Source organism: Lontra canadensis, unplaced genomic scaffold (assembly GCF_010015895.1).
Source record: "Lontra canadensis isolate GAN:19392208 unplaced genomic scaffold, GSC_riverotter_1.0 scaffold89, whole genome shotgun sequence".
Classification (NCBI taxonomy): domain Eukaryota; kingdom Metazoa; phylum Chordata; class Mammalia; order Carnivora; family Mustelidae; genus Lontra; species Lontra canadensis.
In genome coordinates, this window is record NW_022631083.1 from 7,006,439 (window position 1) to 7,023,043 (window position 16,605).

At 40.1% G+C, this 16,605-nt stretch overlaps 1 protein-coding gene across 1 annotated transcript in view; it reads right to left on the reverse strand.

Moving 5' to 3' along the window:
• Nucleotides 1–313: 313 nt before the first annotated feature.
• The window catches only part of LOC116854242 (persulfide dioxygenase ETHE1, mitochondrial-like), a 167,661-nt gene continuing 151,369 nt past the window's right edge, over nucleotides 314–16,605 (reverse strand). The window contains 2 exon segments of the mRNA XM_032835941.1: nucleotides 314–902; nucleotides 905–1,076. Coding sequence (XP_032691832.1) covers nucleotides 442–902; nucleotides 905–1,076 — 633 coding nt within the window. The 3' untranslated portion in view covers nucleotides 314–441.

Consider the following 16,605-nt stretch of genomic DNA (forward strand, 5'->3'; position numbering starts at 1 on the left):
TAGAAAGTTTGATACTAAGAATGACATCATCTTTGAACGAAGAAGGTTTCTCTCTGTTGCCACTTTGCCAAAAGCATTTATATAAATACATGTTTATATTTACAACTTTTCTGCATCTGTTGAGATGATCATATCATTTTGTTCTTTAGGTTGATTGATTTTATAACTTTGAAATATCTTTACCTTAGTAATATAAATCTGACTCATTAATGACACGTTATGATTTTTTTTAAGATTTTATTTATTTATTTGACAGACAGAGATCACAAGTAGGCAGAGAGGCCTACTTTTTTTTTTCAGAGCAAAAAAATAATAATTTTTATTTATTTATTTGAGAAGCTCAGGGGCTGGTGAGGGAGGGGAAGGAGAGAGGCCTGGCGATGGCACCTCTCTCTGTACCCTGCCTAGTGCATTCTTAACGGAAATGAGCACCTGACAAAACTAGGTCAGGAAGGGGGGGGTCTGGATCCCACAGCGCATGTTAGCTGGAACAGCAAAGTCTATCTGCTGAGGCTTGGGCAAGTTCAGGTTGTCCATGACCTTGACAAACTCCTCACAGCTGAGGGTGAGCCGCGGGTTCAAAGTCCGCTCCTCCTCCACGGTGGACACCGTGAGCCCACGGTAATCATGAGCAGGGTAGATCAGACAGTCTCCTGGAAGCATGAAGATCTTTTCGTGGACTGAGTGATACAAGGTCTTAGCACAGCCTTGCTGGAAATCTGTCCGTCCACACCCTCGAATGAGCAGGGCATCTCCAGTGAAGGCCATGCTGTGGTCATTCAGAACAAAGGTGACACAGCCCGGGTTGTGGCCAGGGCTTGCTCGGGTCTCCAAGGCAAAGCGCCCGAAGTGGATGGAGTCTCCATCCTCAATGTGCAAGTCAGCCTGGACCCCACTAAGGGGGAGATGACAGACTGGCAGCCGAGGAGAAGGGACCGGAGCAGCCCTGAGCCCATAATGTGGTCCGCGTGGCACTGGGTATTCACAGCATACAGCAGCCGCAGCCCCAATTCCTTGACCAGCTGGGCATCCCGAGGCGCCATCTCCAGAACCGGGTCGATCAGAAAGGCTCCCCGCTGAGCAGAGAGCCTGATGCAGGCTTGATCCCAGGACCCTGAGATCATGACCCGAGTGGAAGGCAGAGGCTTAACCCATTGAGCCACCCAGGCGCCCCACCTGTTAGTTTTATACATTGTTGATTTGACTTGACACTATTTTGTTATTGTTACATGTAGGCTTATAAGTGATTTGGGCCTTTAATTGTCTTTCTGCACTGCCCTTGACTGGTTTCAGAATAGGGCTATAATAAGATCAAAAAATGAGTTGGAGAGCTTTCTCTATTTCTTTATTCTGAAAAATGTTGGTTAAAAAAATAGAGAGTTTTGGGCTCCAGGTAGTTAAAATTATCTTGTGAAATTGATTGAGGAGAGAGAGTTTTTAGACTGCTGATCCAGATTACTTAATGGCTGCTGGCTTGTTCACAATTTATTATTATTATTATTATTTTACTCATTTTGGTGATTAAAGTATTTGGGGGGAATTTGTCATTTCAACATTATTTTCAAATGGATTGGTACAAAATTGTTTATAGTGTTAACTTACAACTAATCTATAGCCATGGGGGCACCCAGCTGGCTCAGTCGGTGGAGTAAGCAACACTTGATCTCAGGATCAGAGTTCAAGCCCAACCTCAGTGGTAGGGATTACATAAAAAAAAAAAAAAAAATCTAAAAAAAAAGTAAAACAAAATTATTTATCCATAGCTATGTTTCTTTTCCATTTCTGATTATGCTAACTTGTGGCTTTGTTTCCTCTTGATCAGTCTTACTAGAGATTTGCAAATAATACTTTTTCAAAGAACTAGATCTTGCTTTTGTTGTTTTTCTTCATTATTTTGTAAAAAAAAAAAAAGCAACTTTACTCTTATGCTTAGTTCCTTTCCATTTGGATTTGTTTTCTTTCTCTTTTAATGTCTGCTTTGGTTGGATATTTCATTCACTTATTTTCAATCTTTTAAACTGCTTATTAAGGGGGCACTGGGGTGGCTCAGACAGTTTAGCCTTTGACTCTTGATTTCAACTCAGGTCATGATCTCAGGGTCCTGAGATCAAACCCTGTGTCCCCCGCTCTGCTCTGGGCATGGAGCCTGCTTAAGATTCTCTCTCTCCCCCTCCCCCATTAAAAAAATAAAAATAAAATAAAATAAAGTGCTTCCTAAGGCTACAAAATATCCTCAAAGAACTCATTTAGTTGTATCCTTCAAGTTTGATATTTACTATCATTTAGTTATACATATTTAATAATATTTTACAATTTAGAAATGTGTTTTTTAGTCCCCACTATATAGTGGTATTTTAGGGCTTTTGCAGTACAGTTTGAATATTATTGCATCCTGATTAAACAGTATCTTCATCATATCAAATTTGGAACTGTGTTGAGCCTTCCTATGTAGTTCTGTGTGAGTTAAAAGTATCGGTCCTGTGTTTCATGTGTTCTTTGGGGTGTCAGGGTGGCGTGAGGTGAAGGGCTGGGGAATTCAGGCGTTGGCAGGTTGAAAGATGCCGCGGGTGTGGCGCACGGAGGAAGCAAGCGTTCGTGCGTTTGTCAGTTGTCTTTACCTTTCTCATTTGTCAGCCTATCAAACTTTATGATGCAGGTTTCTGTATTGTACCGTATTGTATTTTTACACTCTATACCTTGGCATCAGGTATGTATTTTACTTAAGGACAATTTACAAATCAAAACAGAAACTTGCAATAAACTCCCTTTACAGTTGTGGTTATAAGAAGCCTCCAATTCCCTAAGGCTTGATTGATAAAACATGGCGTTTCTCCTATTCCTACGATAATGTTCAGCAAACTTTATGACAGAGGGAAACAGCTGGTAAAGTGGGTTCATGGGAAGGTGAAGGTAATATAGCCATAAAAAACAAGAGGATAATGATTTTAAAAGGGATAATAGTTGTAACAACACCATTAACCTTTTGCTTCAAATTACTGAGTGTGTGGTCTTCTTTAGGGATCTAATCAAAGGTTTTCAGTAACTGCACTGTGGGAAAAAGAAACTATATAGAATTTGCTGTAATTTTTTCCCCTTCAAATTATTCTTTTCCTTAATCCATTAAGAAATCAAGACCATTGCTGGGCTTGGATTTACTTTGAAAGTGTCTATAATTTGCTTCAAAGTGGAGAGAATGTTGAAGGATATATAGATAGAGATAAAGAATAACTATCTAGGATATTATATGTGTGTACATGTATATAATATCTGTATAGTAGACCAGGATTCAAATACCTGGTGTTAAGAACAGAGACCATTGCTGAGAGGGGAAGGCATTTTTATGAAGCTTAAGCATAGAACAGTATTTCCTATTCTCGGTTTATAAGTCCATTTGGGATTTCATATGCCATGTGGATGATAGTTTCATTTAGTGGCAATGAGAATCAGTCTCCCTTTAGACTTTGTGGTTTTACAGCTGACCAAGGTTGCGTGCATGCAGCAAAGGTGAAATTAATAGCAGAGTGAATGGATCGATGAAAGCCAGATAAGCCAGACACTGCAAACATTAGTAAGACTAATTTAGATGAAAAACTATGATAACAGAATGTTTGTTGAGGAAAAGGAGAATTTTCGAGACGGGGGCTCTTAAGCTGGTGTTAATGGTCACATGGAGTTTCTTGGACTAGAGAGGTTTTGAGAACTTCTCAAAATAGCGTGCACAATTTTGTAAGAAGATGCCTGTGTGAATTGTGTTGGGAGAAAGTCTGTAAGGTTCCGCAACTTCTCAAAATTGTGGGGGTTATGGGTCTCTAACCTCCATAAAAGTTAAAAACAGGGGCACCTGGGTGGCTCAGTGGGTTAAGCCGCTGCCTTCAGCTCAGGTCATGATCTCAGGGTCCTGGGATGGAGCCCCACATCGTGCTCTCTGCTCAGCGGGGAGCCTGCTTCCCCCCTTTCTTTGTCTGCCTCTCTGCCTACTTGTGATCTCTCTGTCAAATAAATAAATAAAATGTTAAAAAAAAAAGTTAAAAACAAATGATCTAGATTTTTCTTTCTTTATTTACCTTGTTGCCTGGTAACGGTTAGATTTTCTAGTTCTAGAAGTTTCTGTAGCTAGAGTTTTGAAATTTGGTGCTTCTCAGCTCTCTCCTCTTCCAGAAGAGGCTACTAATGTCTTCTTTGGCCAACTTCTCAGAGTTTTGAACTTACAGGGTATTTCCTTTCCAAACCAACCTTTGGGATACATGGTCCAACAAGCAAGAGAACACTTGGAAGTTAAAGAAGATACAGGAAGATGGGATAGTGAGGCGATCTGGTCCATCCTGGAAAATCTATGGCAAGGTTCTGATATATGCATGAGTTTCTCAACTTTATGTGTATCAAATATGACCCAAATATAGTTGGCTTATTGTTAAGGCCTTTGCTCATTTGTTTTTTAAAAACTTAGATGCAAATACTGCATCTCAAACTCTATTTGTTTTATATGTGACTCCTACTTAACTCTTATGTTTATCTCTCTCTTTATTTTTTATTCCACTTTTGTGACCTGAGTGTAGGCCAGACAGTTTTCAACTTTAGGATGTTATTGTCCTTCTTGTTCTGGGTTTCTGGGGTTTTTTTTTGAGAACCTGGGAAAGGTACAGAGCTTTTCCTCAGAGACATGCTCATTCTGACATTAGGGGCAAGCAGTTGGAGAGCTTCCATAAATCCTTCAAAGAGTGTGGGTCTGAGAGGAAGAACTCTTGAGTTAGGCTCTGCTCATTTCTTGCCTGGTTCTACTGCCTGTGACTTGGGGAACTCCAGCCCAGTTTCCACAGTGGTCTTTTTCAAAGGCCAATGTGATTGTTTTGCACCCCTGCTGAAAACCTTCTGGTGGTTTCCCAGTGCATACAGGCTAAACTCCATAAGGCCCAGTCTGCTCCAAGTACCTGAATGCTTCTCACAACCATCTTCTTGTCTATCTCCTCTGCTGTCCCCTACCTCATGCTATATACTCCAGTGTACACCCTGCTTCTTGTTTGCCTCTATTATGCACATACCCTGCCCCGTTTTTCTTTGAACTTGCCATGCTGTTCTGGTGTCCAGTCCTGACATTTGCTCCTCCCAGTTTGGTTATGCTTGGTGATCTCCCACCTACCCTTCAGGTCCCATCCATCTCTTCCTGAGTGAGGCCGCTCTGACACCCTCCTTGCCTACTCACACCTGGTATGGTGGCCATTACCTCCTATGTCATGGATCCTTGGGTCCATGTCATTGTAATTCTCAGCATACTGTAGTTCATTTATTTATCAATATGTTTGTAAGTTTACTATAGACAGAAACTAATTTTTATTAATATCGGTAGCCCATTTCCTAGTAGGTTTCCTTTTAGTCAACTTCCTGTTTAAATTTCAGCCTGTTGCATGAATGTTTCATTTGGGTTTATTGGGTGCCACAAGGAATTTATTAGCAGGAAATATTCCAAAATTTGAAAAGCAAGTCACCAGTAGATAATGTACAATCACTCTGATCTAAGTCAGTCTATCAGGAGAACAATTTTCCTTCTGTCCCTCTCTTTCTTTCTTTCTCTATCATTTTTTGGAATAGTATTGTGAGAAAAAAAAAAAACATGTTGTTGTTTCTAAAAGAACTAAATTCAAATTCTAGATCTTCCATTTGTTATGAGGTGACCTTAGTGGAAGCCCACTCTTCTACTTAGCACTTACTCTATTCATCTCCAAATTAAGGGTCATAAATATACTTTTTTTTTTAATCTCATAAGAAAACTATATGGGAATCATGCCTGTATGCATATATTGCTTTGGGTGATGTAACATAGAAGTGTTAGGAGCATTAGTTGTGGACTGCTGGACTTCTAGAACTATTATATCAATCTGAAAGTGAGTGCCAAGTGAGAGTGTTCAGACAGGAATAGAAAAGGAGCATCTTTCTCCCCACTCTCTCTTCCTGTATGCATTACAGGCATCACCAATGGATAGCAGAACTCTTTGTTTCAGACTCTTTCTCAAGATGTCATTAACCAGTGTTGATGATTAATCAAGCAGTCCTTCACTGGGTTAAGCTATTAATCAGAGTGGGCTCGAGAGAGAAAATATATGTGCTATTTTTAATGTTAGAGTCTGTGACCCATGAAAGAAACAATGAGTAGGGAAGAATCTTGTTAATATTACAAGTCCACAGACAAATGCCCATTTCACTGCCAGCAGCAACTGTGGTGTTCCATTGTCTTCCTTCCTGATGGCAGAATTTTGCCCAGGCCCAGGGTTCCTCAAAATCAAAATGGAATATTGTGTTCTTTTCTTTGCAGCAGGATGTGGTCATGGAGCATGAGTTTTGGCCAATTGGATAGAAGCTGAAATGTTGAGTGGCAGTTTCTGGGAACTGCTCTCAGGAGGCGGCTGATGCCAGCTCTTTGCTTCGCCGTCCCTACGTGTCTTCCCTCATTCTGCTGCTGGCATGAGGATGTGCCCCAAGGAGTGATGACAAAGCAGTCAACAGGAGAGCTTGTGTCCTTGAGGACAATACTGAGTTGGTCCTCTGGACCAGCCCCAGACTAAACTTCTCTTTTGTTTAAGACACTGTTAAATAATCACTGAAATCTGCTGAGAGTCTGCCCTTCCCCATAACAGTCTGTTTATTTAACCTCCCTCCTTGGAAGTTCTTAGCACATTCACGTTGTAAGGCAAAACACACTTACTGTAGGGGTAGTAAGGCCAACAGAAAGACTTTTGTGTACTTTTCCAAGTTGGAAAAACATGTCCGGTCGATGTCTGCTGGGACTGTTGCCGTAAGTGGCAGCAGGAATGTGATGAGGTAACAGAGCTACGGATTGGGAAATTGGGATGTTGGATTTTGATCGGGGCCCTACATAAGTTGTCTGAGATTGTCCTATGCCCCTAGAGCCTTGGTTTTCTATTTAAAATGTTGTGTCATGGGGCGCGCCCCACTGGCTAAGTTGGTGAAGCATCTGACTCTTGGTTCCAGCTCAGGCCATGATCTCAGGGTCATGGGATCGAGCCCATCAGGCTCCATGCTCAGTGCAACGTCTGCTTGAGGTTTATCCTTCTCCCTCTCCCCATAACCCTACCTCCTCCTCTCTCTACCTCTTGTGCTCTCTCTTCCTAAAATAAAGTTTTAAAAATAAAAAAATAAAAAAAATAAAAATGACATGTACCTCTGAAGGAAAGTGGGGAGAAGTTCATGCCAATGTAGGGGGGAAGGGTGTGAGGCTGTGAGGTGGGGACAAAGCCAGGAGGAGCCTTTCCAAATCCAAGAGATCTCACCACCAAGTTGGGGGCTGACCTGTTAGCTGGCAGGGGCCCCATCAGGGGATTTGTGAAAAAAGGACATTAGATCCCTGACACCTTTGTATTGTGACATTCCCGTATCCGTACATATAGCCAACATGCCTCATCAATTTTCCATGGTGAATAGTTCTCTGCATTTGGTACATGCTGCATGCTTTAAATTTCTGTCACAGAACTCCACTTTCCCCCTTGTCTTTATATTCTGTTTAGGTTTGAATATCTATATTTATACTGACTACAGTAAAAAAAAAAGTATATAATAAAGTCATTCGACATCAAGAACAGCTTTTTATCTGCTTTGTCAGAACATCGTTTAAACAGCTACATTCTCTTAATGCACAGTAGTTAAATAAACTCCAAGATTCTTATCCTGCAATAACCCATTAAATCATCTTAAATACTGTGTCATAATGACAACTTGATGCAACCAGATGTGATATTTGGGGATTTAAAAGAAATACTTTTCTAAAGACACAGCCTCCTGATTTTACGTTCTTGAGGCCGTTTGCACAGCTGTTAAATCTCACCGTTCCCACTTTCTGTGGCTGTATATCACTTCTGCTCTGCCTCACGCATGGCATTACCGAAGTGCAAACGAAATGTTCCCCAGGACATTGTGATGTGCGCAAACGAAATGTTCCCCAGGATGTTGTGATGTGCACTTTTGAGAAATCCACATCCGCCATGATTTAGTTCTCAACGTCTGATTTCCTCACTCTGGAAATGCACAAACAAGTGTCATCCCACTGCAACATGACAGCACTAATATCAGGCCTTGGAAGATGTCCCGTGATCTGGACGCCTTGGTAAGTCCACTGAGCCCCAAAGGCAGTATTCATCATACCCAGGCTAATAGAAGGAAGGCACAGCCTTGCATGGTACACAGCTGAAAAGTATAAACCCACATTCGGGTTAGGAATCCCCTACCAACAGTGTGTTTTCAACGCCATCAAAATACTAACCCGAGTATTCCGTTTCACCCCTGCAATGAATTATTTATAAAAGGTGTAAGCTTCATAGTACTTGAAATTTCCACGTCACATGGGATCAGAAGTGAACTTTTGAACTTCTGATTGTATCAGCCAGTATAAAAGTTGGCACAATTCAAAGCTGGGTATGTGATGAACCATCAAAGAGAGAGAACCCATTTGACAATGTTATACATCGTGTGCAGGGAAAGATAATGCCATCATCAAGCAGGAATCCTAGAAATTAGGTCATAACAGGCAGTACAAGTGGGCCCTAATGAACCCGGATTCATATCTGTGGTGAAATTATATGCTGGATAATGTCCTCGGAAAAGCTGCCATATTTCAGTCTGGAAAGAAGCCCATTGCTGATACAACAAATCAATTGATAAGAAGTGTCTTTATTGCACTCAATAAAAAAAACAGTGCAACCCCAAATAAACATACACGGCTCATAAAACAAATTGCTCACCTAAAATGAATTACACTCTAAGTTTTTTTTTTAAAGTAAATTACACAGAATATTCAGTGATGTTTCCATCCACTAAAGAGTAAGATTATAAACAGCACTAAAAGTAAATGTTTCCACGTTTCTTTTTAGTTCTGTTTTTTTTTTTTTTTTTTTTTTGGGTTGTTGTTGTTCAATCTACAGGATTACCAAGAGCAAAATGTAAAAGGAAAAAAAAAGTGGTAGAAATTGCCTGTTTTGTGAAATATAGGAAAAAATATACCATCTGTGATTTAGCACGGTTCTCCATATCCCATCTGTGATCTAAGCACGGTTCTTAACAAAGGCTGAATCCATTGTAGTTCAATATGATTTTAAAGAAAGTTTTCCTAAGAAGACTACTTTTGTTAAGACGCTAGTATTTTTGGCATGGAGTTCCTTCTGAATGAAATAGTAAATAGTAAATATGGTCTTCATGACTATTTTAAAAATTTGTCATTTTTGTTGCGTGCAAGGGCTTCACAGTTCTGAAAAGCTAATAAACCAGACCCACCTTCTATCACCTTGTCCCCGAAAACTTGATAAATTGTTTATTTCAAATTTTAAAAAAAATTGTTAATTTCAAATAAATTTTGAACCCTGTGTGATGGGTTTCTGTTTCTTTGTGGTTGCTTAAACCACAAAGAAAAGTCTTACGAAGACTTTATTTATTTATTTATTTATTTATTTATTTATTTTTATGAGAGTGAAAGAGAGCACATGTGAGTGTAGGGGAGGGGGAAGGTGCAGAGGGAGAGGGACAGAGGGAGGAATCTTAAGGCTGAGATTCCTCTGAGAATCTGAAGCTCCACACTCAGTTCGGAGCCCAATGTGGGGCTCAAACTCACGACTCTGAGATCATGGCCTGAGCTGAAATCAATAGTCAGACACTCAACCAGTTGAGCCACCCAGGCTCCCCTATTACCAAGAATCTTGTTAGGTGGGTTTTCATGTACAAGGGAGTCTAAAAGCATTGAATAATGTCATTATGCTGTTTTAATAAATGTAGTTTGGTTCAGTATTAATTAGAAAACACAATTTGCTCATCCCAATCTTTTCTTAGGATGATGCTGCTGCCTACCCACTTCCCTCCAATGAACTCATTTGGTGATATGAACCCCTCGTGGGCACCCCTGCCTGTCACCATCAAGTAACATAAAAATAGCCTTAAAATTATTGGGACTTTTGAATGGATAATTCTATGTTGGGAGACTGTCCTGGGCATGGTAGGATGGTAAGCAGCATCCCTGACTTCTAGCCACTACAACCCAGGAGGACCCCACTCCCCCAGCGTGACAACCACAGAAATAAACCACCACAAATTTCCAAATGTCTTCCGGGGTGGGGGGGTGGATCACCTTTGGGTGAGAACCACTCATATAAAAGGAGTTGTTAAATTCTCATATTAGCAATTGTCGGAAACACTTTTTTTTTCTCTTTTTCTTTGCAGAGTAATAGTCAATGATTTATTCCTAACTTCGTATAGTGAATAAAGATGGGATGGAGACTACTGCTGATTAGAGAAAGGAAAAAAGGTGAGAAGTGGTTGAGGAGAAGCTAGGGCCACAAAAACTGTTTTGTAATGTGTGAAAAACAGAGAGCAGACAACACCATTGTCATCCAACACAGTCCAGTTCTCCAACTACCTAGAACTGTTCTTAAATTAACCAGGTTGTCTCAAAGCACCATTCCTTTCTTCATGCTGTGTCCTGGGGGTATGTGTGTGTTTGGTGGGGGGGGGGTGAGGTTGTCTAGCTTTCCTTGGCCTGAAAAAATCCTCTTCATTTGGCAAAGTTCAACTCCCATGTCTTGTCCATTTTTTCTTTGAGGGTCTCCCAGTTCCCACTGGTAACCTAACCTTTTGCTTTCTGTTTCCACGTTGTGGACTTCTGTTAATTTCAATTTAGTGCTTTTCATATTCTGCTCCATATTTCAGTTAAGTGGTTTGATATCTGCCTCTCAAGATATTATAAACTCTTGGAAGCTAGGGTCTCATCATTGCTGTCTACAACATCTAGTCTAGGGATTGTGTTTGACTGTGACTGACAGAAATCTGGCTTAAAGAAACTGAAATAGGGAACTTGTTTCCTTTATATGATAAGAAGCCTAGAAGTAGGCAGCTGAATCCACTGGTTCAGCAACTCGACAACAAGTCTACATCTCCAGACTTCTCTGGGTGTTTTCTTCTTGGTGGCAAGATGGCGGCATCTCAACCAGCCTTCATCTCTGTGTTCTGGGCAGGCAAGTGTAGGGTTCTGCAGAGACCAGCACACTTCCTTATCTCTTAGGTCAGAACTGACTCTCATGGCAATTCCTGAGCATAGCAGGGGTGGGGGGTGGGCAGTGGTGTTGAGTTTTATAGCCTATTATAGAAACTGACAAAAGGAAGCAGGTTGGAATAGGTTTCAAGTTAGCTGCCCTCCCGATGGCTGACAACTCACTCAGTGCTTGTGCAAGGTGTGCAAGGTTAGACAGTGGTCCAGCAAGAACTCTTCCTCACAAGGCCTTTGGAACAGTAAGAACAATCACCGGCATTTTAAGAAATGTAAAAAATATAAGAAATTTAAGAAATTTCCTCAAGTGTGCCGTGAAGCTATAAATTAAGCCTTAATTCAACAGTTGCTTTCAAAAGAGTTAAATAAATATTCATGCATCCTTATTTTTTGCTTTTTGATTCTTTATGGCACAGGGGATGGATTTGATAAAAATAATATGTAGGGGGAGGCACAGAAGTCAGAATGAGGGGGTGCCCGGATGGCTCAGTCAGTGAAGCGTCAGCCTTCAGCTCAGGTCATGATCTCAGGGTCCTGGGATTGAGCCCCACGTCGGGCTCCATGATCAGCGGGGAGTCTGCTGCTCCCTTTCCTTCTGCTGCTCCTCCTGCTTGGGCTCTCTCTCTCTCTCTCAAATAAATAAAGCCTTAAAAAAAAAGTTGGATTGCAAGGATGTGGGGCAGAAGGAAAGCACAAGTATGATTTTACTGTGTTGTGCCGTGAGGTTCCAGGGCCAGAAGGACCTGAAAGGCAGAAAGAAATATGGATGGCTGACATGAACTGTGTCGTCACACTAGGATTAGAATAGAGGTGTCACATGTTAAAACTTGATTTTAAGATTTATCTGTCAGATGATTTATTTTTCAGGCCCATCTGAAAACTTACATAAAGACATCTCATAACCATTTGAGATGTAGTTTGCCTTTTTTTCCACCCCAGTCTTACTGTTTCCCCAAGGAGCCTACGTAAAGCCCAGAAATAGGTGTGTTAGGCTGTCTGCTTGTATTTTTTTTTCCTCCCAAATATGGATATTGGCATATTTAACTTGTAACCACAGTGTTAGGTAGAAAACATTCATTTCATTTTCTTCAGTAACTGTGACAATTTTAACCAAGAAAGGCCACATTGTTTTCTTTTCTTTTCCTAAGTCAAACTCTTGTCTCCTCAATAGAGGCTCACTTTGGGGTTGCGTTAAACAAAGGAGCACATTCTGTTCAGATATTTACTAGGGCAAACCTCAGTCTCTCCCTGTCTTGGGGCTTTCCTCACAGAAGAGCTCACTAGAGGAGCATTTTCCCCCAACAAGAGATCTGCAGATCCACATTCCTCCACCACATCTTTTCCCTAGAAATTTCTTTCACTTCGTCTGGTCTTGGGTGTGATAAATGACACGGGGGTCATGGTGGCCTGAATGCAAACTCAGAGAAAGAAAAATTGGGGAGCGGTTGTAGAAAAATAGTATTTCTCTTTTCTTATCTTAAATAATAAAATTATAAAAAAATAAATAAAATAAAATAATAAACTTACATCTAATTGATTCATGGGTCTTTTCTCATGAAACAGTAAACACTATTAGGAGACATGATGATAAATTATGGGGGTAGGATCTTTGTAAACATTTGCCATTGACTGGTAATAATGGCAGGGAGTGCATAAGATTGATCACACCTGGCTGGCTCTTGAGTCATTGGGTCCAATCGCCTGTCATGGCAGCTACACCAAGAAACCCAAGTGTTCATGATGTTTCTATTACCTGCACTTTCTTCCTAATCATCCCAATGGACAATTAATGAGGGGACATCTATGCATTTGGCTAAACTACAGATTTATGTTTGTACTTTCTACAAGCTCCTGAGGAAAATAATTATTGTTTTGTGTAGCCTTTTTTTCTTTATTATTCACTTTTGGGTGTCCTGATACTCACTTAGATGCTGTTGCTTTAAGGGAAGAATTGCACTGTAGAATTTTTGGGTTTCCATTGGGAAGCAAGCTAATGTTCCTCTTATCCTTAATCTTGTTGGTTTAAAAATTATTTCAGATTGTGAAAGTAATGCAACAACATCCTAAAAAGTATGCAGAATAGGGAAAAATAAATTATTCATGGGCCCGGACAGGGGTGCAGAAGGCTGTGTGTTGAAGTGTTGATGGCAAGAGTGAAAATCAGAGAACAAACTATATGTCCATCACTAAGGAAACAGGTACATAAAAGTTGCCATGAACATGTTAGGGAAATCAATGCTGCTACTAACAAGTAAGGTAGATATTTGTGTACTGATACAGAAAGTTTTTTTTTTTTTTAAGACCAATGTTTAATTGAAAAAAGAAAAATTGCAGAATAACATGTAAAAGTGATAACTTATTAAATATATTATCGTATTATTAAAGACACCCAATACTTATATACTTCTATAATTATATATCTATGTTAATGCATAGGAAAAAATGTCTAGAAAGATGCTCACTACCCTGGAGAGGCTGGGAAATGGGGAAGGGTTATCACAAAAATATATTCATTTTTGTCTAGTGCTTTTGAAAACAAAGACAAAAGAACTGTTTAAAATGAAGGAGAAAAAAAAAAAAGTCCCGAATCTCCTTACTCTAACAAAAATGCTATCAGTCTTCTGTGATTTTTTCCTTCTAAGAGTTTTTCATTTGTGTATATCATACATAGTTGTGCTTTGAGTGAACATAACATTTAAAACTATAATATTGTTTAAAATCAGAGAAGGATGAGAAAGAAAACCAATGTTGGGTAAATCCACCATCCACATTTAGTCCTGCTAAATTACATTTAGTAATTTAGGAATTACATGTTTAGGAAATGCTAAACATCCTTTGAGTGAAAGCCTTCTTCCCTTTGTCCATGAGCACCATTCACCCATCCCTGTCTTTCCCTCCTAATTTTCAAAGGACTACCAAAATTTCCAGAGGATTTCTAAGACTTCTTTTTAGGAAGAGAAATAAAAGCATATATACCAAGGTATGTAAAATAATGACCACAACTAACATTTGGTGAACATTTATCATAAAACTGTTAGACACTCTTCTAAAGCACTTTGTGTCTCAACCCATTTAACCCTCATAGATCTGTGAGTTACAAGGTATGGTTGTTACCATTTTACTGAGAGGAAGGACAGAGAAGCTAGGGAAACTGTTGACAGTTACGCAGCTAGAAAGTGATGGACCCGGGATACCAATCCAGGGAATATGGCTCCCAAGTCTCCACAGGCATTTTTGCCAACCTGCCCCAATGATAATAGATCCTTAATAGTAGAAACTCATGATACTGTATTTCCATCTGAGTCTTTAAATTTTACACAAAGGAGATCCCACCACACCTGCTACTCTGCACCTTACTTTTTTACCTTTGAATTTAAAAGAGTTTTTTTTTTTTCCCATAGCTTATTCAAAAGAATCTTATTTTAATACATTGCAGAGTTTTCTATTGTAGGAATGCAACTCTACTCCTAAATGTTATAGCCCTTTTTTTCTGTTTCTTTTTGGTGTTTTCACCTCTATTGCTTTATTTATGTTTCTCCCTCTTCTGGGGTCAATTTTGTACATTGTGTTTTTCTAGAAAATGCTTCATGTCCCTCTCTGTTATTTCTTTCCTTTTCTGCTCTTACCTTTATTATCCTCCTTCATCTATTAAGTCGGCATATTTTATTGTTGTTTTTCTTAACTTCTGGAATTGGATACTTAATTAATTCCTTTTTACTTATTTCATTATATAAGTTTTTAATGCTGTGAATCGAGACACACACATTTTCCCCCCTCTGATATTCTGCTTAAAACAAAATCCATGAGTAATTCCTTGTTTAAAACTATCTAGTTGGTGGACTTTTCCCCTTCTACACACTTCTATATCCCTGCCTTGTATTACTCTTGTTCTTGCCTTGCGTGTCCTGGTTGATGATGGTTACATCTTCATATTTTATATTATTAAGGTTGATAGTCTTTCCCTTGTCCTCTCCTATTTCCCATAGTAAGTTAATTGCTTATTTAAATTGCTTTATTTAGCAATGAAAATAAGCAAATAATTGCTTATTTTCATTGCTTATTTAAATAAATTCGATGCCCATACACAGTATTTTGTGTCCCGAATTTGAAACTAAACGTGATCGTTTTGTTTTTTATCCTTTTCGACAGAAGCAAGGGTAGTATTTTATGTATATGGTAAGGTACTTGGTGGTTGCTTCAACATTGGATGTTTAGATTTCTTCCCATTTTCCTTTCTTGCACGTTATACTGTAACGGTGTTTTTAAGGATTTATCTCCAACCCTAGACTCTGCGTTATTTCCACAGTGAGAGAGCTCAGTAGGTGGGATTGTGAGTGAGTGGGGGTTTTGAAGCCTCTGGTAATTTATGCGTCTCCGCCTGGGGCGGCCCTCACTCCTGCAGGAATCGTGCTAGACTGCCCTCTTCTGGCACACACTTTAACTGCAGACAGATTTCCATCCCCACACCCCTCCTTACTTACATAGTTGGTAGCCAGACCTGGACCTGGAATTCAGTGGAAAGACTGCTCTCCTGGCGGTGGGACCGTTTCTCCTTACTTCCAGAACATTTTTTCTTGACGTTCAGCATATTTCCTGGACTGAATCTCAGAACCTTTCCCCAAACTGTCCCCGAGAGTTGAGACTGACTGCATTTGCTTTAAGAGAACCAGAGAATTTGGACTCTTAGGAATCTGTTGTGGAATCCTCCCCTGCTCCTTGAGATAATTTTCATGTCCTTATCTGCACAAATATCTACCTGCTCTGTTTTACTTTCACGCAAAACCCTGCAAATATTTTTGTCAAGTTAGTACCCAGCAGGGGCTAACTTCAGATGTAGCATGTTACCTTTGTGATTTAAAAAGGGTTTTCTTAACCAAAAACCAACCCAGAAAGGCTTTCTTACCTAGTTTCAGTAGTAAGGGCCAGCTGGGTTGGGGCTGCCTTGTTGACAGGCCCACAAGTGAGGTGTGAGCACAATCTATTGCTATCAAATAACCTTTTCCTGCAATGGTGTAGGACACAAAATGACCCAGACTGAGCTGATTCTCTTGTCCCCAAATCACTTCAAGCCAGTATATTGAGCCCCTCTCTTGGCCTGTCCTACTACCTTACCTTCTCCACATATTCTATCTGCCACATATCACTTAAAATCCATCCATTCTCTCCCTCCCACTGCTAGCACCCTGCCTCCTCCAGGCTGCCTCAGGATCTCACCTGGACTCCTGCACTGGCCTCCAACAGGTCTACTTTCAAAGCTCCCCTTTCGGTCCCTTACTTGGCACAGCAGTCTGGGGAATTTTTCTAACATGTAAATTTTTACTTAAAAGCCTTCTGCAGCCACTACAACTCTTATGATTAAGTTCAAGTTCATTAATAGGACAGGGTTTGCTCTCTGTCCTGCCTGTGGGTTTTTGTGCATGCTCCATCCTCTTCTGGAACACTCTTCTCTCCCTTCTCTGTGAGTAAATCCCACCCATTCTTAGACCTAACCTTAGATTTTACTTCTCCAGACAAATCTTCCTGCATCTTCCAGGTTCTCTGGATTTATGGCTCCCATGGCTCCCTGTCCC